Source organism: Leuciscus leuciscus, assembly GCF_965113295.1.
Source record: "Leuciscus leuciscus genome assembly, chromosome: 14".
Lineage (NCBI taxonomy): Eukaryota > Metazoa > Chordata > Actinopteri > Cypriniformes > Leuciscidae > Leuciscus > Leuciscus leuciscus.
The window spans coordinates 27,988,801-28,008,395 of NC_138738.1; the positions used below are offsets into that span (position 1 = coordinate 27,988,801).

Sequence of the window (19,595 nt, forward strand, 5' to 3'; positions counted from 1 at the left end):
GTTGTGGTAAGGGATGAAGCGAGCTCTCAGTTGAAGGAAATATACAGGGGATATTTAAAATATAAATACACAAATCACAAGCCACGTGCTCAAACAAAACTAGACACGAACACGCAGCTAACTCATAAGCCGAGTGTTCACACAAAACATATCATAAAAGCATGTGGCCGATGTAAACACAAACCGCATGCTACACAGAACACAATAACACACCTGGACAGAAGAGCGTACGACCCGAGCGAATTCGAAACCGCACACTCACACAACAAGACAGAGCACATGAGAATGAGTGCTCACTCCGTGCGCTCACAACAGAACACAACACACATGGAACAAGAGAGCATGGCAAAAGAATGAACACACAACCTGTGCGCTCACACGAAAGACAAGACATGGAGCGTGAGTGTCCAAACTCTGACACGGAACCGAAAACAAACTAGACATAAGTGCCGGAATCTGAACACCCCAGCTAACAAAAAATGTTCTTAGAATGATTTGCTAACATTCCCATTAGGTCATGAAAATGTTATTTATTAATGTTTTTTAAAAGATGAAAACTTACAGGTTTTTTTTCTTGGTTAATGTGAACGTTAAAGAACAATTCCATTCAATCATTTAAAAAATGTTATGAAAACGTTACGTCCAGTTTTTTTTTTATGTATTATGAACGTTTTTTTTCTTGGTTTATGTGAAAGTTACAGGAACATTCCAGTCTATCATTTTGGAAATGTTATTTCTGAATGTTTTCTGGACGTTCAAATCACCCTGAACGGATGGCCCGTCCATCACTGGGCTCACACACAGACACTTGAGTATCGCAAATTTTATCTTTACTGCATGTGTTTGAACTGTGGTGGAAACTGGAGTACCTGGAGCCTCGGTTACGTATATATAACCCTCTTTCCCTGAAGGGGGGAACGGAGACGTTACGTCAAAGACTGAAAAATGGGGGTTTCGCTAGAGAGCCCTATCATCTTCGAGTTATAGGAACGTTCAGGGAACGAGGGTAACATACGTAACCGAGACGTTCCCTTTCAGTCAATCACTATGAGTTACGTCAGAGACTGACGAATGGGGGTCCCAATCTAATCTCTCCAATGTGGCTGTCTTCCATTGTCCTGCGCAAGCCATGAGGCTAGCATTAATGAAGGGCCAGGCTGACGCAAGAATACCAAGGTACACTGGGTAGCATATCCCAGATGGAATATGTGACACAGCGCTTACCCGCAGGGAGGACTTAGAATACACATATGACCCGAGTATGGGATACATATAGAGAACTCAGAGGTATCTAGCCCGCAGGGTGGAATGTTTCAACCTCGAGATGGCAAGAGGGGTCTTGCCGAGGGAAAACACGTGCTCAGAGGAGACTTACCGTGGAATATACACATGTGGGGCTTGCCCAACCGGGGAACCATTTACATGGAGGCACCTAACCGATGACGAGGGCTGACCAACCGGGCATGCACTCTGGTGATGGCATCAACAGTGCAGGAGGAATTCAGGGTCTATGGAGAACTAAAATAGTGCACGTATCCAGTCCGTGGAGTGGAATGGCGCAGCAATCGATGACACCGAGCAGGTCCTACTTACTGGCTACTGGGAGCGAGTACACAAGAGGACACTGGCTCTACACGGAGATTGTAGAATCTCGCGAAAGTGTTAGGTGTCGCCCAGCCTGCAGCTCTACAGATGTCTGTTAGCGAGGCTCCATGCGCTAGAGCCCAGGAGGAAGCCACACTCCTGGTCGAGTGTGCCTTCACCCCTAAGGGGCATGACAGGCCCTGTGCCTGGTAAGCCAAGACAATGGCGTCCACTATCTAGTGAGACAGCCTCTGCTTGGAGAGAGCTTTTCCCTTCAGCTTCTCACCATAACAGACAAAGAGCTGGTCTGAGGTCCTGAAACACTGCGTTCTGTCTACATAAGCCTTGTGGACAAGGCTCTAGCTGAAGTGATGGTAGCCACCACCTGAGGTGGTAGGGTACTCAAACCTTCCGCGTCCTGTCCAAGACCCACACGTGCAGGTTCCAGAGATCGGGACGCGTGTGCCAGAGGGTGCCAGAGAGTGCCCCGTCTCTGAGAAAGGAGGTCCTTCCTCAGAGGAATTGGCCAGGGAGGGGCTGTCGCGAGGAGCACCAGTTCGGAGAACCAAGTCCGGGTGGGCCAATGAGGCGTAACCCAAAGGGACCTGCTCCTCATCCTCCCTGATCTTCCCCAAGGCTCATTGGGGGAAACGCATACTTGTGGAGGCCCCGCGGCCAGCTTTACACTAATGCATCCGAGCCGAGGGTCCCCTCGGTCAGGGAGTAAAACCAGCGGCAGTGGGAAGTGTCTGGGGAGGCAAACAGATCTAGCTGTGCATCGTCGAACTGTTCCAAATCAGCTGAACCGTCCGGTTATGTAGTCTCCATTCCCTGGGATAAGGCCGAAGTCGTGAGAGCTTGTCGGCTGCATGATTCAGCTGTCCAGGGATGTGAATGTGGCGGGAGTGCAGACCACCCTGATGGTTGATGTACGCTACTGTCGCCATGTTGCCTGAACGGACCAGTATGTGCTTGCCCTCTAGCAACATCCGAAAACGGTGCAGAGCTAGAAGTACGGCCAGCAACTCGAGGCAATTGACATGCCGTAGGCGCTGGGGTCCTATCCAGGAGCCTGCGGCAGCATGCCCATTGCACATGGCACCCCAACCCGTGGTGGAGGCATCTGTTGAAACAACAGCATGCCTGTAAACTCGGTCTAAGGGAACTCCGGCCCATAGAAAAGAGAGGTTCAACCACAGGGTGAAGGTTTGACGGAAGACCCGAGTGACTAGCACCCGGAACGTGCCCTGTTGTCATGCCCATCTCGGGACTCGCGAAGCCAGTGCTAAAGCGGTCTCATATGAAGCAGTCCGAGCGGTGTGACTGCCGCTGCGGATGCCATATGCCCCAGGAGCCTCTGAAATAACTTCAGTGGAACCGCACTCTTGCTCTCAAATTGACTCAGCAGTGACTGCGTATATGGCGACTGAGTCGATTTCCATACCGAGAAAAGAGATCCTCTGCACGGGGAGAGTTTTCTCTTTTCCCAGTTGACCCGAAAGCCTAGACGGGCGAGGTGCCGGAGCACCAGGTCCCTGTGTTCGCAAACCTGCTTTCAAGAGTGTGCTAGAATCAGCCAGTCATTGAGATAGTTCAGGATGCGAACCCCGTGTTGCCTGAGTGGTACAAGGGCTGCCTCGACGACCTTCGTGAAGACGCGAGGAGACAGGGCTAACCCGAATGGGAGTACTGTGTACTGATATGCCTGCCCCTCGAAAACAAACCGTAGAAACGGTCTGTGTCGAGGAAGAATTGAGACATGAATGAATGAATGAATGAATGAATGAATGAATGAGGCATTTATATAGCGCTTTCATATGTACTACTGTACACCCAAAGCGCTTTACAATCATATCAGGGGATCTCTCCTCAACCACCACCAGTGTGCAGCATCCACTTGGATGATGCGACGGCAGCCACAGTACAACGGCGCCAGTGCGCTCACCACACACCAGCTATATGTGGAGAGAGGAGAGAGAGTGATGGAGCCAATTCAATGGAAGGGGATTATTAGGAGGCCATGATGGTTAAGGGCCAATGGGTGGAATGTGGCCAGGACACCGGGGTTACACCCCTACTCTTTACGAGATGAAGACCCCTGTGGTTTTTACTCTTTACGAGATGAAGACACATGAAAGTACGCGTCCTTCAGGTCGATCGCTGCAAACCAATCCAACGGACGAACGCATTCGAAAATGCGTTTGGCTGTCAATATCTTGAATGGACGCCTGTGAAGGGTTCGGTTCAAGATGTGCAGGTCCAGGATTGGTCGTAACCCACCACTCTTCTTGGGTACAATGAAGTAGGGGCTGTAGAAGCCGGACTTCATCTCGGCTGGAGGGACGGTCTTGATCGCACCCTTCGCTGGTAGGGCGGCGTCCTCCACACGCATGACAGGGGCATTGCCACCCACCATGGTATAGCAGACTCACTGGAAGCCGGGAGGAGACCGTGCGAACTGAATCGCATAGCCGAGCCTGATTGTTCGTGCAAGCCAGCGGGACAGATTGGGAAGCTCTAGCCAGGCTCCCATAAACTGAACCAGCGGGGTCATTGGAACCACAAGCGTACCCACGATGGGGCAGTGATGCGGAACGACCAGCCCAGAAATGGGAGGTGTAGCGTCCTGGTGTGGGGGCGTGGTCAAGTTCCGCATCCTTGCAGAGGAGACCAGGGAAGGATGAGCATTCCACGGCGGCCTGCTCTGACAGGGGTCTGGCGACAGAGGGTGATGAGAGTGGCGAGGCATAGCGTCGCACACTGCCATCCGCGGCCTCTTGGGGCTCGGAGTAAGGGGAGCCAGTTCTTTCTTTAACAATTTTAGGTTGCAGCCGACCGTGAGGCCAGCAGCAGGGGGAGGAGAACAAAATATTATATCCTGGCCCTCCACCGGGGGAAGGAGTGGTCCTGCTACCAGCTCCTGGGAAGAACTGTGCCCTTGCTCCGAGCTGCCGTCATAGGAGCGCCGCGTCATCCACCTGAGCCCGAATTAAACACTGGGTCCCCGAGAGGAACCAGGCTCATCCGTAAACTCCACAGCTTGCGATGTGCAGGGGGGTGTGAACCGGGGAAGATTCGTTGGGTTGTTCCACACCGTAACCCTCAGATCACCCTGGCCGCAAGCCAAAGTATCTCCTCTCGAGGAGGAGATAAATTGGGGTGTGGCAGAGGGGATTCTACATCCACGGAGGTCATTGAGTCTTGATCTTAACTCCGCAATGGGCATGTTCCCGCAATGAGAACATGACTCATCCATGCACGCTGCCTGAGCGTGATTAAAGCCCAAACACACTAGGCAGCGCTCGTGACCGTCAGGCGGATGGACCATGCGCCCACATCCAGAAACACACGGGCGAGACATCTGTAAAAAGACATACCCGTGCAGCTCTTTAAAAAAAAAAAAAAAAAAAAACTCTTTCAGCAGTGCTGAAGTGCCCAGGGGAGAAACACGAGCCGAGTGCAAGCCACTGCACAGACCAGCAGCAGGATTGTGAATCTGCTGAAACGCGCCGTCACACCAGCACCAACTGAAGAGTGCTCGTCTGTCTTTTTTGCTTGAAGAAGATCGAAATAGAAGCACATACACACTTTTATCCTTTTATACCCACACGGTGGGGCGGAGTTCGCGATGCAAATTTCACAGACCCATGGTATTTTCATACCATTGGCTCGTTTTCTAATAACTCGAAGGTGATAGGGCTCTTTAGCGAAACCCCCATTCGTCAGTCTCTGACGTAACTCGTAGTGACTGACAGAAAGGGAACCTGCTAACTCCTGGCTCAGCCAGGACTCGAACCGGAAAAAACATAAAAAATAAAAATAAACGTTTTCATAACGTTTCCAAAATTATAGAATTGAATGTTGAAAATTGAAATGAAAAAAACATTCTTAATACTTAAAAAAACAAAACAAAAAACAGATGTTTTGAACATTCAGAAAACCTTCAGAAATAACGGTTTCATAACATTTCCAAAATTATAGAATGGAATGTCTCTCTAACGTTCACATAAACCAATAAAGAAAAAATAATAATTCTTAATACTTTAAAAATTGATATTTTGAACGTTCAGAAAACATTCAGAAATAATGTTTTCATAACATTTCCAAAATTATAGAATTGATTGTTTCTCTAACTTCACATAAACAAAGAAAAAAGCATTAATACTTTAAAAAAAAAAACTGATGTCTTGAACGTTCAGAAAACATTTAGAAATAAAGTTTTCATAACTTAATGGGAATGTTAGCAAAACATTCTAAGAACATATTTTTGCTATCTGAGAATGTTGTTGTAAGAACGATTTCTCTCAACATTATGAGAACATCAGTCAAGTACAAATAACATCACAAGGACGTTCCATGAACGTTGTTTTAAGAACGTTTTCACTCAATATTATGAGAACATCACAAGGATGTTCCATGAACGTTGAAGAAAACTGGACTTTAATAATTTGTTTTTGGTCCTTGGATTTATCCACTGACCTACACAATTTTGGGACTGGCAGTGACAGATGCAAGGATGAAGTTACCAAATGAAATGTCACAAGTTCACTCGGTTATTTGAATGGACCAAAAAAGAAAGTATTACTCCTTCAAATCACTGTCCAATAATGTATTGCTAATGTAAAAAAATAAGCTCTGTGATCATTAGACATAATGATACTGTTTACATTTCTGTCTTGACATGGAAATTCAGAAAATGGAATTACCGCAGTTATCCATGCACAGGGTGGAATATTATTACTGGCAGGATCAAATAGGGAGGCAGACAAAGACTCTGTGTAGGCTTTGTGTGCCCCCTGAACCCCAGCCCACACCACCAAATACAAAAAATAAATACATTGCATAACTGAATTTATATTCATAAGCCTTCACTATTTTGTGACATCAATGGGGAATATAACCCAACTATAACCCTTTTCTATAAACATTGTTTGCAGTCAGACAATAAACAAAAAAAAAATAAACAAGAAAGAAAGAAAGAAAGAAAGAAAGAAAGAAAGAAAGAAAGAAAGAAAGAAAGAAAGAAAGAAAGAAAGAAAGAAAGAAAGAAAGAAAGAAAAAGTTAAATATGCCAAAACCATTTTATGTAGTGTGGTCAAAACAATTAGTCAGTTTGATCAACATATTTTGATTTAACAAACCTAATCATAGCAAACTGTATACTTATAGCACTCACTTGTTGGCTCTGCCACACAAAGATATAGGTCTGAATTCAGAATTTAAATTGCACAAACCAAACTCACCTTCTTTCTCCTCCCTAGAACAAACAGTTCCCCTCCTCACACTACTCGAAGCATCCCTCTGATCAAACAGCTTTTGCCTTATCATGTCCTCCAGTCTGATGATGTCATTCCTGACTTATCCCTAGACCACAAAAGTAAAGCTTATGTTTTCCTCCCTAAAAGTGTGGAAATTTCACCCTTTTGTCCATGTATGTTTCTCTTACTGGATTATAAGTCAGAATGCACTGATGTTGTTGGGAGAGTCCAGTGGTCTATTTTGAGTGGTATAATGAACCCTTAGAGGACCCCTCTCACACTCTGCCTTTCACTAATACCACCAGATTATCATGAAGGCATATTCAGTGTTTGGCACAGCTCTTCATCATAGCTCTTCTTTCTATCTGTGAATTTCACAACAAAATCACAACAAAAAATCTCCATATTCATATTTTTTCAATTCCATTGCTTGTGCTTCAGGTGTGCTTCCCCAGCCATTAAGACATCTGTGATCCCCTTTATTAGTTTTCATACAAAGTCAAAATGTATTTTATTAGTCAAGCCAATAATTATCCCACTGTGTTTTTCATTAAGCAACCTTTCATTCACTTAATGGGAAATAAATGAATCACTGGATAAATGATCCTAAGTAATTCCTAAACTCTTTACTTGTTATCATTGTGGGTCTAAATAAAAACACAGGCAGCAGTCCAACATAGCCACATCTATAATTGAGGATGATGTGTAGCAGAGTAACAGTAAATCTGTAACTGGATCTCTGGCACATTCCAGGCTGTAAATACCCTGAGATAGACCGAGAGAGAGACTGTGGAGAGAAGAGAACAGGACGAGATACACACAGTCCCTAAAAGAGAAAGAGTAAGAGACGCTGAGTGTTTTGACAGCTGATGACCCTGCTGTCATAGCCATTTATTGTGTTGTAGTTGGTGTGGCTCTTGTGTATTTTAGATAGAGAACAGCAATAACTCACAGAACTGGGACTTGAATTGGTTTGGAAGCATTGACGTTTACACAGTGTACCTCTATAATAAAAATAATAAAAATCTACTTTAAGGTCTATGGATAATCATATTTACACTCTTAGAAAACAAATGGCAATTTACTATTACACTCTTACAAGAGAAAGTTTCTAAAATAGGATTTTACCAGAAATGCCATAGAATAACCTTGAATTTCGGGTTCCCAAAATAACCTTTAAGTGAAAAGATGTTATAACAATCTTTTTTTCTTTTTTTTTTTTCTTGCTGATTTTAATAATATAAAGTTAATAATATATAGTTCCCACTATAAAGAACCTTTTGTGGTTTGGAAAGGTTCCATGGAGGTTGAAGATTTTTTTGTAAAACCAATAAACCTTTAATTTTAAGAGTGTAGAGATACAACAGTTTGTCATTGGGGTAGTATGCTTAATGGGACATTTTTGTAACTTATTTAACCCAAAAAAAATTATAACAGTACTTTAAGGGAACATATTACTCTAAGGCACTATTGTGCACCTTTTAGGGGTAGATAAGGTAGAAAGTTGTCCCTTTAAAGGAGGCCTATTATGTAAAATTCACTTTTACATGGTGTTTGGACATACATGTGTGTCGGGAGTGTGTTCATCACAACCACCCTATAATGGTAAAAATCCACCCACTCTTGTTTTAATCCCGATTTATAATAAGCAGTCTCTCAGTACAAGCCTTCACAACTTCACAAATGTATAGGCGACTTCACAAATGCTTAGACACCACCCACTACTGCTGACGGACTCTGCCCAATTAGCATAACTAATAACAGTAAATTAAGCAGTAGGTTCTGTATATTTCACATAATATACTTTCACTTTTTCACTTTTTACTGTATATTACGCTGCTGCTGCCACACAGATCTAATATACACATTTGATTTCTTCCCCTGCTGTTTATGTTCACAGACATAACCGACTGTGTTTATGTGAACTCTGTGTGTTTCTGACATAACATTGCATGTATTTGACAGTTTTGTGCATTGACGTGAAAGAGAAATTAGATTAATACTCATGGGACGCACCGTCTGACATCCAGCTTTCTGTGCACGTGCTTCGGGTGTGTGCACTCAGAAAACCATATATAAGAAGTTTAGACAGATATGGCTTTAAAACACATGCAGATAATAACCTTTTATAATGATGAAGAACTACAATGTCACCTGTGATGGATTTTTTAATTAATCATAACTAACATTTGTTTTTCTTGCATTTTGTTTACAGTATGTTTTTGAATGATGTATGTTTCCCCTTTCAGAAAACAAGTTAGTTAGGTGACTCGGCCGACGTCGACGGTAGACGCGCTAGAGTATATATTATTCTCTAAATATTATTGAACGGGGACGTCGATTGTAGACGAGACCCAGATAGACTAAACGTCGACTGTAGACGTTCGGGGACGTCGATTGTAGACGAGACCCAGGTATGTAGTTAGGTTTAGGGAAAAATCTACCACACACGTAAGTATTCTGAGGCAAGAGCTGTAAAGGCTCCTCACTCTTCTGGAAAGCGGGGAGGGGAGCAACAGCTCATTTGCAATTAAAGATACATGCACGAAAAGAGCATGTTTTTCCTTCTACTCAAAAATAGGCATTTACAACATGGTATAATAAATTATCTATGAGGTATTTTGAGCCGAAATTCACAGACACATTCTAAAGGACACCTGAGAGTTTGGTCTGTTGCATCTTATAAAAAGGTGCATAACAGGTCCCCTATAAGGGTACTGTCCCAGTGGCTCACCGTGATTTTTCCAAGTAAGACCAGGATCAATGTTCCAGGATGTTCCAGGATCAATGTGTTTTGTTGATCCTGGAACAACATTCCTGTCTGAAAATTTTGTCCTAACACTATCCCTACTCCTATAACCCTACCCATAACTTATCCCTAAAATCAGAGGGAAATGATGAATAACACTACACACTAAAAAAAAATGGTTCTTCAGCGGTTCTTCAGGGGTTCTTTGCGGTGGTTAAGGTGCTATATAGCACCACTACCATTTAAAGAACCTGTTAAGCCCAGTTTGGTTCTTCAGCGGTTCTTTAGCGGTTCTTTGGGGTGGTTAAGGTGCTATATGGCACCTCTTATGGTTCTACATAGCACCATTTGACAAAGGTAGGTGCTATATGGCACTTAAAGTGGTTCCCCTATGATTACAAGCCAATGAACCACTTTTAGTGCTATTTAGCACCATTTTTGTTTAGAGTGTAATGTAGAAGCACCAAACCCTGGTTGTAAGCCCAAACTTGACATAAACTGTAAACTTGTCCCTCAAATCCGATTGGTTGATTAGAATGTTGTTTCAGGATCAACAAAGATGTTGATCCAGAAAAATGTTGCACTTGGTGAAATCAGGTTGTGCGTTGTACTTGGTGGAATCACATTCACCGCCCCAGTGACTGTTGTACAATTTTTGCACGTTTTCTTTCTTTCTTTCTAGTAGAGTAGGTCTAAGGACTTTATTACCACTGAAGGAAATAACGTCAGTCTATGCCATGCATCATACCAAGAGAGTCAGGACAAAACAACTCTCTCCCATCATATTAATTCAGATCATATAGCCAATCAGTCAAGCTGGCTTCAAACAAACTTTATGCATTGGGAAAGCTTACATTGTTCCACTATAGTTCCACTAATTCAGGACTCTTCAACCCGAAACTCAATTATCAATCTTTGTTGTTTCTGGGAGGTGCTGCTTTTACTCTCAGGGACATACTTGCAGCAAACATCTTACCTTCTCCAAGGTCCAGCACAGCAAGAACAGCGCTGGTTTTAGCTTCACCCAGGTTATTAACAGCCACACAGGTGTAGAGGCCTCCATCAGCTTGTTTACAATCTCGGATCCACAAGCCATCATAATCCTCATGATCATTTATCAGAGGGTCATCATTATGGTACCAATGCAGTGTCGGTCTCGGGTTGCCTCCTACAGACACCCTCAGGCGGACATCACAACCTCCTGCAACAGCAGCCCACTTCAGCTTTCGGAGGAATACAGGTGGAGCTTCGACGGGGTACTGATCCGGGAGTGTTTCATGGTTCGAGGAAATCATGGAACTAGAGTTTGTCTTCAGCAATTCAGTTTTTCTCATTGTGATTATTATCTTGAGCAATACTGTTAATACGTTTTTAACCCTGTTGTAGTGAGATAACTCCTTTTGTGGCCATTGACTTTAGATATTATGTTCTCCAATTTTTCAGAGGCTGTCATGATGAAATCTGTAATCTGCAAAAATAATTCAAAATTTAGCAATTAAAAAAAAGAAAGAAAAAATATTTATCTTTTGCAGAATATCTAAAGCTATGAAAGCTTGTTTCCACCACACCATAAAACAATTTAAAAGATAATTGTGACTTTTAATCTTAGAATTGCAAGTTTATTTCTCACAATTCTGATTTTATAACTCAATTGCGAGTTTAATTTACGCAATTCTGAGAAAAAAAAAAGTCATAATTGCGAGATGTAAACTCACAAAAAAGTCAGATTTGTGAGATAAAAAAATTGCAATTACCTTTTTTATATTTTTATTCTGTGGCGGAAACAAGCTTCCATAATAAACAGAACCTTGTATAAATAAACACAAAATGAATATGTGTACAGAACATCAAAATATGTCTAGAATTTATTACTATTTATTTAATATAGTAATAATTAGCAATCTGATTTTTTTTTTTTCAAAATTAAATAAAATAGATGTCATGTACATAATGTGCACCGAAAAAAATGGTGTAAAATATTCACTCAGAAATTGCTAGTAAATTTCACAATCAATTACAAAGAGCAAGTAACATTGAATTTACCATGAAATTTTAAAGTAGAAAGACTGTTTTTTTTTTTTTTTAAATAAATAAATAAATAAATTACAATGTGGAATAGTAAATCACAAGGAAAATTTTGCCTTACCTCATACTTCTTTATACAAATTATTATTATTATTATTATTATTTTCAATATTTTACATGTAACAGTTTACCTCAACACATTGCCTCTGTATATCTCCATAAACTGCAGCTTAATCTTTAAGCCTTCTCAGGATCATGTCGTATTAGTCCAGTGCCAGTGTCTGTTTACACAAGAGAGGGTAATTGAGTGTTCCTTCCCTCTTTTGGATTGTGACCCTCTCTCCCAGCAATCTACCAGCAAGTCACATGGCCCCTTGCTGACTAGATGGCGGGGTAGCGCATGTTAGAGCTCAAGTCATTTAAAGATCTAACACGTTCCATTCTCTCTTCTCCCCCTATCTTTTCTCCCATGCCCTTTATACTTCACTGACTCCCTGTAGAGGTGACAGGCGAGTATGACCAGCTTTCAAGTGACAGCTGGAGCAACGGTAGGCAGAACTTTTTAGTTCATCCCAAAGCCTCTTGTAATGCTTTTACTATGAAAATTGAGCGTTCAATACAGGTATGAGCTTTGTTACATTACATAAATGTTATTTTTGCAGAATACATGATTAGTTTTCAGTGGTAATCAACTGAGAAAGATGACTTTGCACACATAATAATGTAGTTATGGCATCTACCAGCAGGGACTAACTGTCTAAGCTAACTAGACAAAACATGACCCCTTGCTCTTAAGTACAGACAAGTATAAATGTGACCACACTCTGTGACACACATGTGACATTCCTCCTCCACTCCCCTGAAACTTACCAGACACTTTGTTACCATCCACCACCATTGTTTTGTGTGTGTGAAGACAAGACATTGAATGAATGTTGACTGATTCATTTGTTAAAGACAGTATGAGCCACATGATATGATTACCGGAGAGTTTGGAATAATATAACGGAACATGGGCCTTTTATTGTGTTGAAACAGAGAAAAGTATGCAGATGTGCTTATACTGAAGAAAATGACCAGTTTAATTGTTTTAAGTTTTCTATTGAATTAATAATACTACTACTAATATCTATATAATTATAGGCTACTATATGATATTTCCTACATTTTACAGACAGCAAATCTGGAAAAGCAAATTGTATTAATTAGCAAACTGCAATCTTAGTAGGTTTTCCCCACCTGCCGGCACAGTACAGAAAGCTTAGACATATTTCCATGGTCATGCATATTCCATTATGTTGACTATAAGAAGCAAAAGCAATCCATGCATAAGCCACACCACCCATTAGGTACACTGGTCTAAACCTAAATGTGACTAACAAAACTAAGGAGTCAAAGTGTTTGCCATGAAAAAGACTCTACTTTTAAAATGGGGGCTCAGCTAATTTTAGTTCAAAGACAGCATGGTAACACTTTATATAATGAGATAAAACAAGGTTTCATTTGTTAACATTAGTTAATATTTAAGCAGTGTACAGTTGTCATTTTCCTTTTGTAAGTATTTTTCTAGATGTTATCCATGTTTTATGTCTAAATGACATGCAAGCAAACAACCAAATAAAGGATTTCAAGAAAAAAAAAGGTATTCACTTCCTTCCTGTCACATGAGGCTGTCAACTTCCTACCCGTACTTCCAGGAAACATGGCGAAGAAAAATCATTTTCAAAAATCAAAAGAAAGGTCATTTTCATGTTACTAATAAGTATTTTTTGTTGACACACACACACACACACACACACACACACACACACACACGCACACGCACACGCACACACACACACACACACACACACACACACACACACACACACACACACACACACACACACACACACACACATAGTGTTTTCATGTTTTATGGGGACTTTCCATAGACTTAATGATTTTTATACTGTACAAACTTTATATTCTATTCCCTTACACTAACCCTACCCCTAAACCTACCCATCACAGAAAACTTTCTGCAATTTCACATTTTCAAAAAAACATCACTTGGTACAATTTATAAGCCGTTTTCCTCATGGGGACCAAAAAATTTCCCCACACGAACAAGGATTTCGGATATTGCCATCCTTGTGGGGACATTTTGTCCCCATAATGTAGGGTTTACCAGGCCACACACACACACACACACACACACACACACACACACACATATATATATATATAATCATGAAGGTCTCTAGAATCATCCAAACAAAACCTAATAGGGGAGACCGGGGACAGTTGCAACAGGGGATGGTTGCAACATGTCATTTTTCTCCAATCAGAAACAAGCTAGAGTGATGACACTCATACTGCACATGCACAGTTAGACCCTCCACCCACCAAGAAGACAGTAGACATATTCAACATCTGCTGCTGCATTTATTGAACAAAATTTGTTTTGGAGGTATGAAAGTAAATTTTTTCATGAGATATATTTTTGTCATACTGTGACTGAAAACTTACTTCGTTTGAATTATTGTTTTGTTGACTTCTAAGTGACATGGTTAGCATGTGTCAAAGTCAGTGTGTCTAGCAGGCATATGATGTTCTGTCATGGCTGATAGGGTTGGGGACGGTTGCAACATGTTATAAATTGCATGTTTAATAAAAGTTTGTTGCATTGCAAATTGTTAAATTCTTCCTGTCTGACACTGAAATATGGAGAGATTGAATAGCATCTGTAACACCTGCACACTGAATCTATGTAGGCCTATGTTCTACACATGAACAAACAAAACTCAATAACTGTTATTTGATAAATATGACTAAACAAATAAATAATAGGCTACAATAATATTATTGAAATAATACTATAATATTATAGTAGGCCTAAAACAGTTAATATTTTCAGAATTCTTTGCTCATTGAGACAAAAAGCTTAAGTTAATTAATGAAATTTAAGGTATTTTTAACATGTTGCAACCGTCCCTGGGTTGTGTTGCAACTGTCCCCTGGGTCGGGGTCAGTTGCAACATCTGACTTCTTCCATTCAAATAAATACTGTGAACGATATGTCATATATAATCATCTTTAAATGGTATGGGTAATTAGCAGACAGATGCAAGTTTAATATATACAAATTTGGTTGGTCTAGTCCAAATAGTCTCTGAGTAATTGAGAGAAATGCAAAAAGTGTTGCAACTGTCCCCGGTCTCCCCTAAGTATTTTTTGTTGACACACACACACACACACACACACACACACACACACACACACACACACACACACACACACACACACACACACACACACACACACACACACACACACACACACACACATATATATATATAATCATGAAGGTCTCTAGAATCATCCAAACAAAACAAATCTTACAAGAAATCTATAGTTTTTTGTATACTTAGTCAAAAGTCCAAATGGCAACTCTAGTTGCCGGTGGGCAAATGCCTTGTAAGTACATACAGTATATCAGAGACCCCAGGCAACAAAATGTAATCTTGTAACAAAATAATAATTATTTGTATTTTTAAAACAAATGTAATTTTACTCAGTGTATTAATGTTTTTACTCCACATTTGGACATTTTTCTCCACAAAAAGTATATAAATAATTAAAAAAACACCCACAATTTTTTTTTTTTTTTTTATGTAAAATTCACCTTATAAAAGGGGATTTTATAATCCATTTATAATTTATTCATGGGGATAACATGGATAATTTGACATGGTTTAGTGTAAGATTTTTTGCCCATATTTTGGAAAATGCAGTTTAAAAAGTTAAAAAAAAATATATATAAAAAAAAAACACTTTAACGAGTAGATGGCTGCAGAGCTCTAAAAGTACTAAAAGTTTAAAACTAAAAGACATATTTTCACAAGTTTTTCCAGTTAGATTCATATCTACATATTATGAAATCACAATTATAACAATAAAAGTTTATTTTTGTCAAAGTTTAGCCGTTTTCAATAATGTTACATTAGAATAGAATCAAAGCTGATCATGATGACAAATGATCAAATTATGTCTATGTGTGTTCTGTGTTGTTTCTGATTGAAAACTGATTTTTTTTCAGTATAAAAACTGCCTAAACTTTGACAAAAAGTAACTTTTATTGTTATAATTGTGATTTAATAATATGTAGATATGAATACAACTGGAAAAACTTGTGAAAAGATGTCTTTCAGTTAGTAAAATAGCAAATAGTAAATAGTGGAGCTCTGCAGCCATCTACTGGTTAAACTGATCATTTGTTACTTTTAAAACTGCATTTTCCAAAAAATGGGCAAAAAACGTACACTAAACCATGTCAAATTATCCATGTTATCCCCATGAATGAAAGTTAGAAATGTGGGTCAAAAAGACCCCGAACAGCGCACAAGGGTTAAGACAAATGGATTTGTTGTTTGTTATGTTTTCATATTCAAGAGATTATTAGCTAGATACAGCTTTTTTGGGTTCGCATCAAATGTTCTTCGACTTTTATACATAATAAATGTGTTTATGAATAAAGATTGATCTGTTGAAAGCAGTTATTTTGAGATAGATGCCAAATGTTCTCCTCCTATTCATATTTGACAATGAGGGGGTGCATACAACATATTTGCCCACCGGCATCTATAGTTGCCGAACATTCAAATAGGATTTTCAAGAAGAAAAAAAAGAAAAAAAACCTGGGGAAAATAAATGCAGAACATGTTTACATAGGACACTATTAACACGATTATATGCATGAAACCATTTAGAAAAATTTGGCCACAAATGGGTTAACTAACATGAACTAACCATGAGCAATACATTTGTTACTGTATTTGTTAATCTTTGTTAACTTTATACAATTGTTCTTTGGCTGTTCATGTAACTTTTGATTTTAATAATGTATTAGTAGATGTTGAAATTAACATAACAAAGATTAATAAATGCTGTTGAAGTGCAGTTCATTATTAGTTCATGCTAAATAATGTAGTTAACTAATTTACACTATACTAAACCTTATTGAATAGTGTTACCAACATAATTATATATTTGCTTCTGTTAACATAACTTACAAAAGTTCAAACATAAGAATTTCCAAGATCTTTTTTTTTTTATTATAAGTGGCTGAACTGATCTTTTCTATTGCAAAACAGTTCTGCCAAAAACTGGCAAACACCAGACACAGAGATATTTGCACAGCAAGGTCAAGCCACAAGCATTTGATAATGTAATATCTTGTCTGTACTTTTCAAGCACTCATGGGAAAGCAGGTGTCATAGTATCCAAACTCTCAGAGAAAATCTTACAAAGAACATAGAGTAAATATGTTTTTGCCCAAAAAAATGACAGGCAACAATAGAATTCTCAAAAATATAACATAAATTGAGCTAATATAGAGCCACTATACAGCCACAAAATAATATATAGTCCCAAAAAATTGGTAGGAACTCATGTTCTCAAGTCAAGTCACCTTAAAATATATATCACTTTTTACAATGTTGTAAACTTTTTTCAGTGGTCACCAAAATGGTTTGGTTACCAACATTCTTCAGATATATTATTTTGTCCACAAGTCCACAAAAGAAATGAAGACATAAAGGTTTAGAATAGCATGACATTGACTAAACAATGACACTTTCCTTCCATCCAATCAAGTGTGTTGGGGCTAAACTCTACATTAAGGTGTCCCTCCAAGAGCAGGATTGGACACTTCTGACTTATAAGGCACAATTCAATAACATCTCATTCACATACTAAATATTGTAGGCTTCTGTATTTAAGATCAGAAACATGGGTTGAACATTTCAAGCAGGAAGAATAAAAGCATGATCCACTTTTGTAGAAAAAAGAAAATAATGAAAAAAAAAAAGATCTTATGTTATACTGTGTCAATTTCCTCCAAGGGCAAGGGAACAGGGAAATAGACCGTATCCAAGAATTGTAATCTCAAAAGCTGTTTTATCCTGTCCAGACAGTGATAGCATGAACCCAAACAAATAGTTGCCATTTGCTAAAGTAAAAAAAAAAAAAAAAAGAAGATATTACAGACTTCTTCTACAACATAGACTTCTTAGTGTAAGAGAGGAGACACTAAACCTAGCTGAACTTGATTCCAGCTCTCTCTCTCTCTTTTACCTGAAATAGTTTTTTATTTTTTTTATTGTCATATTTAGTCTGCTTTATCCTCTGTTGAGTTTTGAGGATGTTGACCTGGACCAGCTGTGCTTGTGCCCTGATGCTGTGGGCTTTGTTTTCACCTCCACTGGTCCAGGCCTGTCAAGGAGATGAATTGCCGCGTGACATGGTGCTTGGCTGGCTGAAAAGACGGATCCTAGAAGGTTTGGAGATGGATGAGCCTCCTCTGCCAGTGCTGCAGCTACCAACAAGGCAAGCAGTGAACAGAGTTGCTCAGCATGTAGCTTCACGAATGACTAGGGAGACAAGAGTAGGAAGAAGACACCATCAGGAGTCTTCACAGGTTATTCTGTTCCCAAGCTCAGGTAAGCTCCAATAGCTTTCTTAGAGAAATATTGCAGCTTCAACTTGAATAACATAACTACATATTATAAATATTATTATAATCATATCATAAATATTTAAAATATAAATATTTTAAATACTCTGTCAGTCAAATCATCTTGTGGTGTGAAGCAACACAGAAATGTGTACTCTTTTAAAGACAATGCAAGGTTAATACAAGAGCGAAACCTAATGAAATATAGGACTTTTTTTTTTTTATGGTTAAGAGGTGCTCACTATGTGGAAGAATTTTTAAAAACTTTTTACTTGATAGTTAGCCTACACCACATTACATTTTTAGAGTCATACAATCTAAATGCTTGTTAAAAATAGTATAAAAGATTTTAAAATAAAATTGAATCGTGGACACATTGATCCGCCTAAATTATTTAATCACATTTTAAAGCAACAGGGTTATCTTGCCATGTTGACATTGTTTCATTTGATACACATTCGAACCTTTCTTATTAACTTTCAGAGTCTACATGCAAGGATATGCCTGATCACTCCTCAGATGCTGCATCCCGTCACTTTACTTATTACTTTCAGCCCTCTATGGACAGCCAGGATTCTGTCATCACATCTGCCCACTTCTGGTTCTATGCTGGAGAGACCATCGCTTCTAACAACATCTCAGCACCCCTTTTCATTCTCACTCATTACCAGGAGCTGCTCCAAGCATCTGACAGTCCAATCAAACGCTGCCCTGATGGCTGGACCACCTATAAGTTAGCTCCCCATCTCCACATTGCCATGGCTGAAGGCCCTTTCATGCTGCAGGTCCGTTGCCCATCCTGCAATTGCTATGATTCAGAAGATAAAACACCCTTTCTGCACCTCCACACACGCTCAAGCGGCCCTGACCGCTCCCGCAGGGCGCCCAAAATCCCTTGGTCACCGGCTGCTATCGAAAATCTCAGGAGACCTGCTTCTGAGGACGCAGATTGCAGAAAAAAACAGATCGAAATCTCCTTCGAGGACCTTGGCTGGAACAACTGGATTGTTCATCCTAAAGCTTTCACATTTTACTACTGCCATGGCAACTGTTCCAGCACTGAGCGCACTACCACCCTACTCGGGATCAACCAGTGCTGCGCCCCTGTTCCAGAGAGCATGAAGTCCCTTCGTTTCACCACCACCTCAGACGGGGGATACTCATTCAAGTACGAGACCCTACCTAACATCATACCAGAAGAGTGCAACTGCATCTAACACTCTAGAGTTGTTTAGCTTTAAGATTATCTGTAAGGGGTGAGAATGTTTTTTTTTTTTTTCAAACACAAGTCAGCTATTTTAAATGCTTTGTGGATTAAGAAAATACTGTAGATAGATAACCTCTACTTGTAACTTTAACTTGATCAACTTTAACCTTCATTAACATGACAACTGTTGATACAAAAATTAGCAAAAATATTGCTCGATAACTTTTTTTCATTTCTTTATGCAAATAAGACAGCTTGTACTAAATTAAACGAGCA

At 39.9% G+C, this 19,595-nt stretch overlaps 2 protein-coding genes across 3 annotated transcripts in view; one reads left to right on the forward strand and one right to left on the reverse strand.

Annotated features, from left to right (window-relative positions):
* Positions 1-11,966, reverse strand: part of spega (striated muscle enriched protein kinase a) — a 100,958-nt gene extending 88,992 nt beyond the window's left edge. For both annotated transcript variants that reach the window (XM_082136645.1, XM_082136644.1), the window contains exons 1-2: positions 11,808-11,966; positions 10,568-11,059 (exon numbers count right to left, since the gene is read on the reverse strand). In XM_082136645.1, the coding sequence (XP_081992771.1) occupies positions 10,568-10,925 (358 nt within the window). In that variant the 5' untranslated portion in view covers positions 10,926-11,059; positions 11,808-11,966. The remainder of the gene's footprint in view (positions 1-10,567; positions 11,060-11,807) is intronic.
* Positions 11,967-17,800: 5,834 nt separating this feature from the next.
* inha (inhibin subunit alpha) lies at positions 17,801-19,329 on the forward strand (the record flags this gene model as incomplete). The annotated part of the gene is made up of 2 exons (XM_082189500.1): positions 17,801-18,098; positions 18,596-19,329. The coding sequence occupies 2 exons, from the start codon at positions 17,801-17,803 to the stop codon at positions 19,327-19,329; spliced, it is 1,032 nt and encodes a 343-aa protein (XP_082045626.1).
* Between the last annotated feature and the right edge of the window lie 266 nt (positions 19,330-19,595).